At 39.2% G+C, this 15,750-nt stretch overlaps 1 protein-coding gene across 2 annotated transcripts; it reads right to left on the bottom strand.

Moving 5' to 3' along the window:
• Nucleotides 1-3,058: 3,058 nt before the first annotated feature.
• Nucleotides 3,059-14,199, bottom strand: LOC116330345 (Na(+)/H(+) exchange regulatory cofactor NHE-RF2). 2 transcript variants are annotated; one of them, XM_031752637.2, is made up of 7 exons: nt 13,536-14,199; nt 12,893-13,198; nt 6,492-6,683; nt 5,938-6,091; nt 5,637-5,857; nt 4,058-4,230; nt 3,059-3,839 (listed from the first exon to the last, which is right to left on the bottom strand). In XM_031752637.2, exons 1-6 carry the CDS (start codon nt 13,740-13,742, stop codon nt 4,063-4,065), a joined length of 1,248 nt encoding a protein of 415 aa, XP_031608497.1. In that variant the 5' UTR covers nt 13,743-14,199; the 3' UTR covers nt 3,059-3,839; nt 4,058-4,062. The 2 variants fall into 2 exon arrangements, with proteins under 2 accessions (XP_031608497.1, XP_031608490.1); XM_031752630.2 differs by having other exon boundaries at nt 3,059-4,230.
• Nucleotides 14,200-15,750: the final 1,551 nt, after the last annotated feature.

The following is a 15,750-nucleotide window of genomic DNA, read 5'->3' as shown; positions in this document are numbered from 1 at the left end:
TCTCTGAGCCAGTTGAAGAGGTTTGTGGGAAATCAAAAAATTGTAGCTTTCATATAAACTCATATACAGTAATATAAAGCAGCTGCACTCAATCACAAGATTTAAGGATGAGGTAATGGAGCTAATAAAATATAGTATAATAGTAAATACTTTTAATTTATACAGAGTGTTAGAGTTGAATAACACTGCATCATAAAGCTTTGTTTACAGTTTGCAAACTAGTCGAGGTACATGAGAGGGAATCCATTTTTACAGTTATGTAACGAGGAAAACAAAACTGTTTCTCACAAAGATAACCATCTCCTTATGGTTGCATTAACATGACAATACAATACAGAATATGCTGCTTTCTGAAAATAGTGTAAAGATACAGTATTTGTAAATGTTAACACACCAGCCCAAATGTTGCAGTTTATAATTAAAGGCCATATTTATTATGTAAACAAGTGAAGATCTGTGAGAAGTCTCCAGGACCGTATTACATGTGATTTCAGATTTCTGCTATGCTGCAGAGCTCCACCTCAGTATTTAGCCTGAAGTTTGAGGTGACGTTTGGGCAGAGAAAGTTCAGGGAAACCCCTGAGTTAAGCTCTTTTTTTGTCTGATCACTTCTCTCCCAGTGTTTCCTTCCTTATCTGTCCCTTTTCTGTCTCTGTACTGAGACACCATCACACGTAGATCAGCACACAAAATCTGCATCCAATGCAAAAATTGTGAGAAAGCTGGCTCGCTCGCTTTGACAGGTAAAAATGTAGGCTCAGTTGTTTCTATATGTGTTTGTTTCAGCTGTAAACTGATACGAACAGGCTTTCATCTTCTGTTGGTGTCCTCTTTCAGCCTTTTGTTCGTGTCCCAGTAGTTGTAATGTAAGTGTCATAAAAAAGGATACAACTTACAAAGTTCACAAAAAAGAAAGGAAGAGCTGCTGGTCCCACAGGGCCAGATATTTTTGCCATGCCATGAAGACTTTAGTGTCAGTTCACTCTGGTCTGGTTTTTGCTACAATGCTTGAAGAGCAAACCTACAAATATAATTTCACCTGAACAGAATTTTGGTTGTTTTCTGCACTAAATAATATCTAACAACATCTTTTGGATTTTAGTTTTTAAAATAAAAAATTGTTGTAGTTGTTTCTTTCACTAAGCTAAAGCACTTGATTTTTAAAGTTTCTCATACCAGCAGTTCTGCTAACTCAGAGGTTCCCAAAGTGTGGGGCCCGCCCCCTAGGGGGGGCGCAGAGCCATTGCAGGGGGGGCACGGTATGAAAAGAAAAAAAAAAAAAAGAAGAACGCTTGGACACTGCTAGCATAATGGACAGGTTTTTGACGGGGCTCCCACACAAACGCAAAGCAGGAGATGAAGCATCGCCAAACATATTTCCAAACCAACTTCCTTCCAAGCCAAAGACTAGAAAATATGGTGAAGCATATCTTCCCTTTGGCTTCACCTGCACAAGTGCCAAGGTAGGTCTCCCCTGCAAAATTAGTTTTCCCTGCGTCCGGAGCAGCGCGAACATTTTTCTTGTAAAACAAAGGGGGGCCTGGCAAAAAAAGTTTGGGAACCACTGTGCTAACTAATGACTTTTGGTGGGATTAATGGAAAAAGATGCAAAGGGATGGGGGTTTGACAGCTGAACGGGTCATAGCATTCATGAGAAACTGCCAGTTGAACAACCTAAATGTTTCAGATCATCAAACAAACTTTAGACATCGATGTGGAAGAATTTAGGTTCTTCTTTGCAGATTTGTTCTAATTGACTATGTGCACGTTAGCATATGCTACTTCCGGTGCGGAAACTCCTGTGGGGAGCTTTGTTTCCGGTGTCCTATTCGCGCCTTGTTTACGGTCCAAAACAAGTTAAGCAAATGAATGAATCAAGCGGCGATTTACATTTCTATAGATGTTTTGGGCATTTACCCAATATATCTGTAAATGATGTTCATCGACTTGTCGATATTTTTCCCCCGCACCTCAGGGCAAAAGAGAAAAGGGATTCAAATGTTATATTTCTCAGCTGTCCCTGGTTTATCGCGGGTGTTATGTTCTAAAAATAACCAGCGATGGGTGAAATCAAGTAGCCAGTTTTATTTTTTGACGCGTGGACATCGTGGACATACAGTACTGCACTTCAGAGTCACACTGCTAGCGATCGATGCAGCGATTCTGTACTGTACAGGAGAGACGTCACGGAGGAGATTGTCTGCAGCGATCAGGACGCAGGACACAATGTGATGTAAAAAAAAAAAGCATGCAAACTTGCACTAAAAATCTGCGAAACAGCGAGGTGAAAAGTGAACTGCGTTATAGCGAGGGACCACTGTAATTTTGAAGGTAAGTCACAACACACCCTTCATAAATACTAATGCATAGAAACCCTTACCAGCAATCGTTCATTTTTTTGTGTGGCTTTTTTTCATGGTTTGTTAACATGCTGTGTAGGCGTGTACTTGACTAGCTGATATCGACATAATGGGGAAACATCTGGTTTGACTATTGTTCACCTGTAGTTTGAATGCTGAACATTTGCCTGTTTAAATGTCTTCTGCATGCAGTAATGCAGTTCTGCTTGTGTTGAGTGATGTAAACAACTGATCGATCTAAACTCTTTAAACGTCAAAATTGATCATTAGATTTTTTTTATGACACAACAGTGGTGAGTGTTCCCACCTTCTCCTCTTTGTAACTTAATGCGATCTTTCCGTTTTCGAGTTTTGGACATGATTTTGGAGTATATCTTCGCAGTAGCGATTGACCGCAAAGTAAAGCTACCGGAAATGTACAACCCCACATCCGGTCTCAAACCAGGAAGTTAGCATTTTCTCGTGCACAGGGTCAATTCAACCACAGTGGTGGTGGTGGGGGGTTGTGAGCATAAACGGCCTGTTTAAGGTCACACCAAAGCACCTCAGTTGGATTTAAGCCCACACTTTGACTATGTCACTCCAAAACCTTCATTTTTTTTCAGAGTCATGCAGAGTTTGACTTGCTGGTGTGTTTTGGATCATTGTCAACATTCCTCCACAGCAATGATAGTTGTAGCTGCCAGACAAAAGGAAAAGAAAAGAGCAAATACGAGGTTTGTGGAGATGACGAGAGATGGCGACATGTGCGACAGAGGAATATGACAACAGGAAGTGTTGGAAATGGATGATCTGCTGAGGTGACCCCAAACAGGAGCAGCTGGATGAAGTTTAGGATTGGCCTTGCACATAAATGCTTGTCAGACCTGGATATTACAACACTACTGTTGCATTTTGCTCATATTATGAAAGTTTATTTCACACAGCGAGAAATAAATGGGCACACGGACAAGAAAATAATTTACAAAGCTAAAACAAGTAATCAGAAGCTACTTAGTCTATCTTTTAAATATTTTCCGGTGCAGAAATCACTGTGGACCATTTAAGAAAAGTGCTGAAGTGATTAAACATCATATATAATATTGCCCTGAATTCACATTTAAAAGTCACACGGTATCTAATCTGAGATATTGCACACATATGGTGACTACCTACTCCAGGACGCCAGTCTGAAGGCTTCATTTATAATTGAAAAAATAATTTCCAAAAAAAGCTTTATCTATAGATATATATATAGACATAGATATATACAGAGGAAAAAAAGAAACATTTATCTACAGCAAATACAGCAGGTACCCATAATATCATAGAGACATGAGAGCACTGTGCTCATGGCTCTGAAATTGCTATGATTTCACACACTCTCTGTGGTCTGGGCACCATAGGAACAGTAAATGGTTTGCCAGTCATCAAATGTCGTTGTTTAATACAGCCAGATTCCTGACACATCCACAGGGCATGTCTTGGTCCTTAAAGACACTGGAAAGTAGACATATAGACAATATTATGCAATATCTTAAAATGATTTTGTACACAGAATAAAATTTAAGAATATTACCACAAATGTTCCTTTCCTTATACAGTTTATCTTCTTGCACCTCTTTCCTTTCACATGCCTTTGCAAAGTGAAGCTATGCTCCTACAGCAATCATGATATCAATCCCCACTTTGTTTCAGTCTCTTATTTTACCCCTTACTGGGGTCAGAAGTTGCTGAAGATCTCGTGTTTCTTGCTCCAGTCCATAGGGGGTGCTCTTTTCCTGTTGCGGCTGCCCAGGACCTTTTGCTTAGCCTCGGCAGCTGTTGGGCTAAGACGCAGACCACTGTCCATAAAAGGGTCTGGAATATGACTGTCATCCTCATCAGGGATCTACAGAACACACAAACACACCTTCTTTAATTACACTATCATTTTCAGATCATATTGTTGATCTCACACATCATTTCTTCTCAATTTTTATTTTTCAAATGCCAGACAATCATAAAGCACATAGGTACACATAGAAATGATAGTCTCTTCTTTTTCTTTTTTATAACATTCAATAAACATAAATAACATAGATGGCATGAATACCCCCACTCCCTCCCAATAATTTAAAGGTGAATATGTTACAGAAAGATGGATTAACCCATACACACAAAAAACAAAACAAACAAAAACAAAACAAACAACAACAAAAAATCAACAATAAAGTGCTAGTGCTTATCCTTATAGATTAATATTAACATTAATCAACATCAGTTAATATTAATATTAATGACTACTTGCTCCTCAGTTGAAGCAAATTAATAATGCTGGAATATCTTAAATGAATTAGTCTTATGAGGTGGAACAGCCACTGCCGGCAAAATTTGTGCATGGTCATATGGTGGACTACAAAGAGATTTCTCGTGCTGGTAACTTTTCTAAGTGTTTAAGTAATTGTTTCCAGTAAGTAAAAAATCTATCCGACGAGCCTCTGAGGGAGAATTTTATCTTCTCCAATTTTAGAAGTCTTAGGATGTCATGTTACCAGACTTTGATTAATGGTGGCTGAGATGATTTCCACAACAACAAAATTCTTTTTCAGGCAATAAGAGAAGCAAAGGCAATAATGTTATTTTGGATAGCTGTGATACAAAGGTTATTTGGTGGTTTGCCAAAAATAGCAATATGTGGAGTTGGAGTTAGATTTATACCTAATATATCTGAAATTGTTGTGAAGAATTGATGCCAAAATTCAGACAGCCTGGGGCACGCCCAAAACATATGAGTAAGGTTGCACCTAGACTACAAAGTCCTTTATCTTCTAAGACAGAGAATCTCGAGTCCGTCTTTGCTGGAACGAATAAATGATTTCTCGCACATCATTATTGTGCAGGTTCTGAGTCATACAGGTCATGGTAGTCTTAGGAGCTTGAAAAGAAGGTGACTGTGCCTAAAAACCAAAAGGCTGAGAGTCCCAGGTTTTTGAACCCAAGTGGACATCGTCCCTTCGGAGGTGGTTGCTGACCCACTAGCAATCATGTATGTCATCAAATGAGCCAAGCTGTGTATAAAGCTGTGGGGTCATTACCACCAGAGGTTTTGGTTGAAACCAAGGTGAGGCCTATTAGGTCACCAGATGCAAGGTCATCAGGTGTGGAGTAGGGGGTTGAGGCACCTGGAAAGGGATTTCAAGAGTGCATTATAGGTGTCTGAGAGTTGGTGTTGTAAGCCACGCCCTCTGTTCAAAGAAGTCCAGTCGCCTTCTTTTCAAGCCCTAAGATGGGTCTCATAAATAGTCCCTCTCTCACCTGAAAGCTCATGTCTGAGCTGCTGATCTCTGACTGGGTGGTGGAACTTCTGGAGGACTGGGATGCTGAGCTGCCATTGGTACGGGACTTGGGAGAGAGTTTTGTAATCAGGGAGTTTGTCATGGTGACGTTTATTATCGGTGCATCTGTGGCAGAGAATTCAGTGGTTGGAGAGGGCGTAGGTGGCTCACTCTCAGGGGCTGGGTCATCCACACACACCTCTGTGAAAACAGAAACAACGATAAGCATTTCCTTTCAAGAACAAAAATAACTGTGTCTAATAGCACAGGTACTATTTAACCTTTAATGTGGGTGATAGTAGGTATGATTCCCAGTCTGTTAAAGAGCTCATCTGTCTCCTGGTCCACCACTAGGAGGCGTACTTCATCCCCTGCTGCTCTGATGAGCCCTACGACTTCTGAGTGCCTCAGGCCCTCTGTGGTCACTCCATTCACCTGAGACAGAAAACAAAAACAGAACAGCATTGGAGACAGAAACAGGACAGTGAAGATTAAGAAAACAGGACAATTAAAGAGCCTAAAGGCACGACACAGGACAAAGAATAGGGAGTGGCTTTAAAACTACGTGACAAGCAAAAGGTATGAAAAGATCAAATCCAGAATGATTTGCATGAATTCCCTTCCTGCCTCTTCACACTTCCTTTACCCAACACAGACTAAAAATCTCTGTCCGTGAGTATCCCATGAAATTTCACTTTCTTTTTGCCAGTAAAAAACATCGCTCTCCCACACAGACTGACAGGAACTGATGTTTTAATTCCAAAATTAACGACAAATAAATGAAGACTTCCAATAATCACCAGGTATTCAAAAAAATGACTGCATTTTAGTTTACCTCCAATATTCTGTCTCCAGGACGCATGCCTGAACCCTCAGCGGGTGAGTCGAGATCCACGGCACGTACAAACTGTCCACGCTTTTTCTTATCACTGTGCAGGTTAAAGCCATAGCCTTGCTGTCCCTTTACCATGTGACACAGACGGGGAAGGAGCTCAACGGCTGGCTCTGGTGAAGGCCCGACCTGCAGCTATAAAAGAATGAAAGAGAAAAGCAAAGATTGGGATGTTAAAAGTCATGTTTAAATGTAGCGATGGAGAAGATACACTGACCACAACACTGGTCAGTAACTTAAAACTAATGAGAGGTGAGGTCAACTAAATTAAATCTATTTCCCCTGAGTTTGTGTGTGTATGTATTAATGCAGTATAATCCTTAACATTTAACTCAATAATGTTTGATATACTGATAAGGCTTAACATTTAATAATGTTGTAACACGAATAAGATGAATAATGTACAACCTAAAAACTTCCATTAGAAAAGAATATCAAAAATACTGAAGGACAAGCAAAAATTTTGAAAAGGTCTGAGGACTCCTTATGAACTTTAAAAAGGATTTGGATTTTACAAAATAGTTGTCAATAGAAACCATGCAATATTTAGTGTCAACTAAATACTGCATGGATGCTGTTTGTTTTTGTGGCAATTGTTGCCTGGTTGTTATTATTTTTACTTGTTAAAAGAAAAAAAGAGAAGAAATGAGCTCTACCATGAAGCAAAAACTACTCAGGAGCCGTATTTGGGATACCTCCTCTTTATGACATCATACAGAGCCAAGAGTGGGAAAAAACAGCCTACTCTTGTCAGTCAGAAACCTGAGATTTTGGCTCATATGGGTTACTTTTACATATGCTGGTATCACTGTTTCAGACTTTGTCCATGTTTAACATGACACAAGCATAATAGCTCCCATCTAAAATGCATGAAGAGACATTGATGATGAACCTTTGATTAAATACATGAATACAGATTTGATGTAATAGACTTAAGGGGTTTATAATCATGTGAGACTCAAAGCCTGGAAAAGAAAACCTCAACTATGTCAGCATAGTTTGCTGTGATATGAAGTATACTGTAAAGACATTATATTTTATAGTAAATTATGTGATAAACACTTAATACAATATAAGGTTCATGAAGATCCTTTATCTGAACTTACTCCACCTTATAAACTGGTGACTCTCAGTTTACAACAATTAGCCACAACATTGAAACTGGTTGTCTAATAAAGTGGGAGGTGGGTTTAGTATTCAATTCAAAAGAACATACTAGTGTCCTGTAAGAATTAACTGTGTGAAGAACGCACTATTCTTTACATATTTATCAAATATTTCATTTCACGCAGTTATACAGTAAGCAGCAGCTCCGAGTTCTTGACACAGAGGCGATCCTTTAAATATGCAATATGTAAAAATTGTTGGTTAGTTTATTTTGTTTTTATCCAATCCTAATCTAGTTTGATGTCAAAAATTCTTTTTTCTAACAAGAAACAAGCAAAAACATTACAGTATGGCTGTCCCAAGATATGATTTATAACAAGGCTCTTGTATTGGATTGCAACAGATTGTTCTGGGCATTCATTCATTGTGGTATATCAGCTTTCAGTACAATGGTGTAATGAGAATATGATCATATCAAATTATTTTTTGACATAATTCAGTTCTAATAAGTTTCACAAGTACATTACGAGTCAAAATGAACAGAACAGAAGTTGTTTTGCACACTTAAGACATTTTGCTATATGCAGTTTTACATTTTGTGTGCAAACTTCCACAGATGTGGAGGTGAGAGTGTTAGGCTGTCTGTTTCTCTGACAGCCTAACACTCTCACGGTTGGATAAAAGAATAAGGTGGATGTTTACCTTGCATAATATTGCGGCTGCACTAAAAGTTAATCAGAAGGTAGTGGTTGCCGGGTTGAATTAGTAGTCTAAGTGGATCTGGCTAAAACACATTAAGCCCAATGAAGGGCCTAATTTCCAGTGACAAGAATTGGCACAATGTATGACTCAGCTGCTGCCCGGACCTTGACTTTGGCTTATAGTACTAGGTACATGCTGGCTTTGTGTTTGTGTGTCTCTGTGTGTTTTGCACCAGTCCCTTGTATTAGTCCTTGTCCTGAGGGTAGCATTTAATATTGACTGTTGAGTGACGCAGTTGTGACTACACCTTCATAAGTAAGCTGGCCTGAGGGCATTGTGACAGATCGCTGTGCTTTCTGTTCAAACAAAAACTGAATGCAAAGCACTCACAACTCGAGGAGTAGCAAACATATATGAATAACTACAGTCCGGAAAGGTTCATCCCTAACTGTCAGTTTTAATTAAGGAACAACACTGCGACTGCTTTTAAAGATCTCTGTTATATTATAGACGGATTAGCTGTATTTGTCATGTTGACCCAAAATAACTGACACATCAAAACTGCAGGAAATGCTTATCTGGAAATATCTCAACTGATCCATTTGAGGATCTAAAACTTTTCCTCTGTAGATAAAATATTTGCATATTATATTAATGATAATCAAACAGGCAGTTCAACAGACAGAATGAATTGCCTGCAATGGAAAACACTGTTTTAGATTCTTGCTTCAGGTTTTAAATATCTTTGGGTTTTTGCTCTATTTGTCAGACAAAAAGTCCTTTTTGGGCTCTTGAAAACCACATTTTGATAATTATCTGACAATAAAAACAATTAACTGAATGGTAAAAGCAGAAATCTGCACACTAACAGATGCCTTTTTTCTATATCCATCCTATACCATCTAAGCAATAACAAATGATATATTGTTTTTAAAAAATTAAGGAAGTCTGAGTAATTGAACGCAGCAAGTGGAAGCGAAGTGTGTCTGTGTGCAGGTAGCATTTCTGTGACTGAGCCAGATCAATTTGCAACTGTAATACCAGCTAACACTGTAGTTATGTTAGACTGTTGTATATGGGCATCTGCTTCCATAATAACACCACGGAGCAATGAAAATGTGTCTGTATTTACACGTACCATGATGTGAATGTCAGTCACAAGACAAATGACACAGAAGTGGAGAGATTAGAGCGACTGTGTCTGCGTATGTGATGTGCTTGTCAAGGGCATGAAAATTTCATCTCTCGTGCACATCTGCAAAAAAGTATATGTATCATATACACAGAATTACCCTTCTGTGTAAGTGATACATGCAGCTGCAAAAAAAAGTTCAGGTCCACGCTGAAAAAAAAATCCCAGATGTAACTATAACATAGAAAATCCTTTAGCAGCAGCTTCCTCCATCATATGTTTCCTGTAGCTGCTCATGAGACTTTTACAGCAACAAGTAAGAATTCTGGAGCATTGCTCCCAACAAAACTTCATCAATATTTCTAGGATGCCTGGATTGATGTGTGATGTCTTTATAACACAACCTTTAGAGATTTTGTTCAACTGGAAGACTTGGCAACAAAGACTGTAAGAATCTGTATTGATTTTTGCAGCTGTGTTGCTGTGGGGTTGCTCACTTCTTTTAGGTCTCCACAAGAGGTCCACTCCTATGGACAGTAGCAATAATTTGTCCCAGTTTGTCCTGGTCTTTAAAAAGATTTACGTAACCTTTTTCAGCTACTTACAACTCTATTGTGTTTTTTGAAAGATCCTGTGAAAGTTGGCAATTCTTACTTTGATAATCCACACTTCCAGTCTCAACCTCATAACTTGAAAATCTAAGTCTAGTAATTTTAGAAAAAAATAAATTCCATTTACAAAGACTCACTAGCAACTGCAGAGTAAATTAATTATCAGCATAATTATTACAGATTTCAGGGTCCTGGATTTTGCACTTTCAGTGAGTTTTTAGACTTTGAATTAATTTGTAACTATCTTGTATCTTTAGTTTTAGTTGTTGTGCTTTGTTGTTTAGAGTCTTTACTTTAGAGTCTGAGTTCCCCTTACTTATGTTACCATTAATCTCATATGGTTTTATGCTGTGAATATTTTGTTCCTCGGGTGTTTCTCAGTTGTCTGTACTCTTCAGTAATTACCCTTCTGTGTATATATATTCGCAGGCTCCTTTTGTTTTTTGTGAATGCCTCAGTTTAAAGTCCCTCGTGGCTCTCAGTTTATGTTTTAGAATTAGGTGGATTGAAGTTGTTTTCTTTTCTATATTTTTGCACCTTGTGGACTTTGGCTTCCTAGTAAAAAGTTCATTTTTATGTTTACCTGGTTTATCTATGAGTCCTGGATTTGGGTCCACTTCCTGCACTGCGTCATATTTTATTTTGTCTTGTATTGTATTTTCACATTAATTATGTGCCTACAAAGTAACTTTAAAACATCAGAAATCTAAAAGAAATGGCTACCCTTGCAAATGATGTGTTAGAGACTCACATTGTTCCCTGCAGAGGGGGTGGCCACAGTAACACCTGCACAACGTAATGTAAAGCTTAGTTAACTTTTAGTTCGAGCAGCTGTTGGCTGTGGTGTAACATTATTGTAGAGGGATTTCTTATATTTCATTTTATTCTTTATGCAAACCTTTTACTGAAAATAAGCCGCTGTAATGGCCATCAAAGCGACAGCCGCTTTTTACTCTGCCTTGAGCTAAACAGATGGCAGTCTGACGTGAGCCACTGGCCTTACAGATCCTGGTCCTCTTTGTTTATATCCCAAACAGTCAGCTAAATCTCTGACAGCCAGTTGCCGTTTATTTCTGCAGCAAGACTCTCATTACAACGTCACATTGAGGTCTGGTGGGCACTTGTGGAAATTTTGTTTTTGCTCCATCATACACACTGAAATTTAGGAATTTAATTGATTTTGTGTTTATTTTGTTAACAAAGAATTTACAACAAGAGTTTTTTGCAGTCAGATGTAGTACAGACCCTCACTGAAGGAAAATAAGAACTTTGCTAGAAGGCTCACATTTTTTGACTGTTTTAATGTAGCCTGTAGTCCTGCTGTGCTTCACCTCATTATTCTCTGTATATAAAACAGAACAAAGTTTTAAGACTATTTCAACTACAACTTCATACTATGTTCTCAAAATAAAAGTCTGTCTAAACAATAACTATTGTATTGTGCAGGAAACTGTTATGTAAGCAGGGCTTTGTCACTGGTTTTCAGTCAGGTGGGAACAACCAGATTACATTAATGAGAGGTGACGACGCTCAAAGAGACAGCACTCTTTGATTACAGCTAAACAACAGTGGCTTCAAACTGATGTAACAATAACCTTTCATCATATTTAAGCAGATTCCTGAATCACAGGAAAAGCTAAAAATAGAGCAATAAAATTTGACAATGCATTTTGACTAGAGAGGAAAGTAACAAGTGTGTTTCTGCAAACCTGTGTGGGTGTTATGGGTGTAAGACTTCTGTAACGCAGACTGAAATTTCAATACAAACAGCCTCTATGTTGCATCACAGTATATTCCCTTACCACGCTACCCATATGGCCCTATTACTGCCTAGGCAAAGCATGCATAAAATGCATCAAAATACTAGTTTTTCATTTAAAAAAATCTATTTATGATCAAGTTTTCAGGCATGTGGTCTCCCTATTTTTTACATTGATCCCCTGCATAGAAAAAACAAGCAATGAACCAAAACCATGGGGTGGAGCATTTTCACTTCTTGTGGATATCATCTCCGTCCAAGACAGCTAGCTCAGTGAAACAGTAAGTAATTTAACCTCCCAAATAGTCCCCCCATCCTTTTACGCTTATCCAGTTCAGGGTTGTGTGGGGGTGGAGCTTATCCCAGCTGCCAAAAGGTGAGAAGCAGGGTACACCCTGGACAGATCACCAGTCTGTCACAGAGGCAAGACAGACAACCATTTGCACTCACATCCAACCTTATGGACAATTTAGAATCACCAGTTAATCTAACCAACTGCATGTCTTTGGATTGTGGGAGGAAGCCAGAGCCTCTAGGTACAACCCACAGAAATACTTTTGATGGATTTGAACCCAGCACCTTCTTGCTGTGTGGCAACAATGCTAACCACTGTGCCACTGTAAATGTCAGTCTTCTAGTGGGTATCATCTCTGTCCAAGACACCTAGCTCATAATTAATAATAATTATTTAAACTCCCACATACAATTTTATATTTTATGAAGAAATTCATGTACCTTCATCTTAATGTTTTAACCCTGTTTAAGCGAGTTTCTGGAGGCAGCCTTGTGATTTGTTATTGTCGGATTTTTCAGTCTCACCTGTTAAGACAAGTCAACAGGCTTTCTAAAAGTACTTGTCTGAGACTGAATCCAGGCAGCATGCCAGCCAAGTACAGATTAGTGCATGAGAGACATCAGGTCTTACACATTCTTAGCACATTAACACATTGGTTCACAGTAATCACATAGAATTATTTTGAAGACTCAACTGTTCCTCTGGCGCTCATAAAAGTGTCTTGATGCTCACTCTTACCTCCGGGTCTGTCACTATACTTGAAGTCACTGAGGAGCTCTTGACCTTGCCTTGTGTGATCATGCGAGTGGGTGACTCTGCAGCAGGATAATGAAACATAGGAGTGTAGCTGGGCGTCATGGGTGAATTAGCTCTGGGAGAGATGCAGGGTGTCTGTCCAGGAGAGGGGCGTGGGGAGAGGGTTCCCATCTCAATGGCCAGGTCCTCTGTGCAGGCCAGGTCATGGCTGTGGAGGTAGTCTTCTGTTTCTCGATCCACCACCAACAGTCTGGTGCGGTGGGGCACCTCACGGATCCTGTTCACTACCTACAGAGAGGAGAAAGGAGTGACAGCAAGGAGTTTCATATGTATTAAAATGGCTAGATGTGTCATTCAGTCTAAGCTGTTTAGAATGAACTGATCAGCTCATTACATTTACATTACATTACACTTTTGTGTTATGACAAAGGCAAAAAGTCACAAAAGACAAAAAGGCAAAAGGCTCACACTGACCCATTTTACAACCCCACTCTCTCCTACTCCTCAGGCAAGAGAGTGGTCTAACAGGTACTCGTTGTATATGTAAGGGTTTATGGGCATTCCTGGATCGTTTCAACCAAGCAAACACATGAAAATAACTATAAATTACCGAACCATCACTCACTTGATGATGAGTTTCATTCTCTACATTCTCTCCGTTCACCTCCACCAACCGGTCACCTGGTCGCAGCCCGGCCAGGTCAGCCGAGGAGCCGGGCTCGACTTTGCGGATAAATTGTCCTCCTCTATTCCGCTCGCCATGCAGATGAAATCCATAGCCACGCTCTCCTTTGACCAAAAAACAAAGCCTTGGTCTCAGCTCGATTTCCATCCCAGTGCGTCAGTAAGGGAGGGAAACAGGTTCGAAGGTCTCGGGAGAATAAGCAGGTGCTTTGTCCAAGAGCTGTGGAAACGCACTGGCTTTTAATCCAAAGTGGTTATGCGCTTCAGTGACCAAAAGATCATCATCGCTTGGCATCCTGTGAGTCTTTAACTAATCCACAATTGTTCCAGTGAAACAAATTAAAATGTAGGCTAAAAGTAATGAGTGCTTAATCCATCGTAAAATATCCAGAGCTGCAAATATGAGCGCACAAAAACTGTGCACAGTGCGCGTAAAATTGTGGAAAAAAAACAAAACAAAACAAAACAAAAAACCACGGACAAGGACTAAGTCCCGTCCATGAAAGGAATAATCCAAGAGATCAGAGATTAGAAAGCTGCTCCTGGCACGCAAAACTTAATTCTCTTCGTCAGCTGGGCGTGTGTCCTCCTGTCCGACCCGGTGAGAGTGAGGAGGTGTCAACGGCACACGGACTCTCCCCCTTAGCGCATACCTGACGCCGCGCTATCCAAGCAAAAAAAAAAATAAAAAAAAAAATATATATATAGCCTGAAAGGAAACCTTGTTTAATCAGTGAGATCAAGCGTTTAAAACATGCTCAACAAGTACTGAAAGAGTTCTTCTGAGGGCATTTTTGTCTTTTACAGCCTCCCCAGAGAGATAGAATCTTTTCCAAGTAGGTGGAGTTGAAACACGACTAAACTGTGACCTGAGAAAGGAAATCTGCCTTATCCGTCCTTTATCCTCATCTTCGCTGGAGATCTATAAAAAGAAGGTTGGGTAAAAATGTTTCGCGAAATATAAGCTGTCCTGGTGTGACGTGAGAGCTGGTGCACGAGCATTCATCTCTTTCAAAGTGAGTCTTTAAAGAAATTCAGGACAGCTGACGTTTAAGGACTGAGAACCCGATCCGTAAATATGAGACACTGACAAGGTAAATATTTGCGTTATATGCAAACCCTGTAGGTTTGACAGACATAGGTCGCTAAAGCAGATCTTCCCCTGAGCAATCAAGGAAAAGAAGTTTATTAAATCCCTCACACGACATGTGTGAAGATAGACATGTCGTGTGAGGATGTCGTGTGATGGACGCATAAAAATAAACTGATTTTAATAGTAGTTTTTTTCTGGTGTTTTTGTGTTTGTTTTCTCTCATCTCCCACAAATAAATCTCACAATCTATGACTCTGCACATTTTTTAAAAGCTTTGATGGATACAAACTTCCACATTCCCGTTTTATGAACTAGAAGCAGATTTTCGTCACAAGTGCACATCTTAAACTCAGAATTAAAACGTTTAACTTTCTCAAAAAAAAAAAGCCCCAAGAAAGCAAATATTTCTGCACAGTAACGATGAAACAGGCAAAAAAAAGTGAACAAGTGAACTGTAGGGAGGCTTCTGTAAACACACCTGACTAATAATATAACTGACTCTTAAGCAAGATGCTCAGCCAGCTCTAGTTAAAGACATCATCAGAAATCAAAACTAAATCACTAAAACAGACTTCAAAGTAGCTTCGAGGTAGTGCATGTTTAAGACTTACATAGTGTTAAGTTCTTACATTTTTTAAACCTTCTGCAGAAGAAATATTGTTACACAGGTGTAACTAACAAGCAAGTCTTTTCACTTTAAATGGTGATTTATGGCATGCAGCAAACATACACAACACAATGAGCCCTGCAGCAGGCACACCTGATAGGATGTTTTATTTTGTTGTTACCTGTACATTTCTTGTTATAGCACACCTATTACTCCATAGAGGAGTTACAGGTCACAAAAACCAGGTCTGAATAGTCTCCAAAGGAGGGTACGTATTTTAGTCACATTGGAAATTCAATAAGATTTATGTTTAAATGACCAATATTAAGTAGCAGCGGGGCTTTGCTTGCTTCAGCTAATTAACTGAATAAACTCATTATTTCAAATTAATAATCATGTTAATATAAAGCAATGATAAAATACACAATTTCTGCTTTTTACCTTTGTAGGGACATT

Source organism: Oreochromis aureus, linkage group 6, assembly GCF_013358895.1.
Source record: "Oreochromis aureus strain Israel breed Guangdong linkage group 6, ZZ_aureus, whole genome shotgun sequence".
Lineage (NCBI taxonomy): Eukaryota > Metazoa > Chordata > Actinopteri > Cichliformes > Cichlidae > Oreochromis > Oreochromis aureus.
Note: the sequence above shows the minus strand (reverse complement) of the source record. Positions and strands in the feature narration are given on the sequence as shown.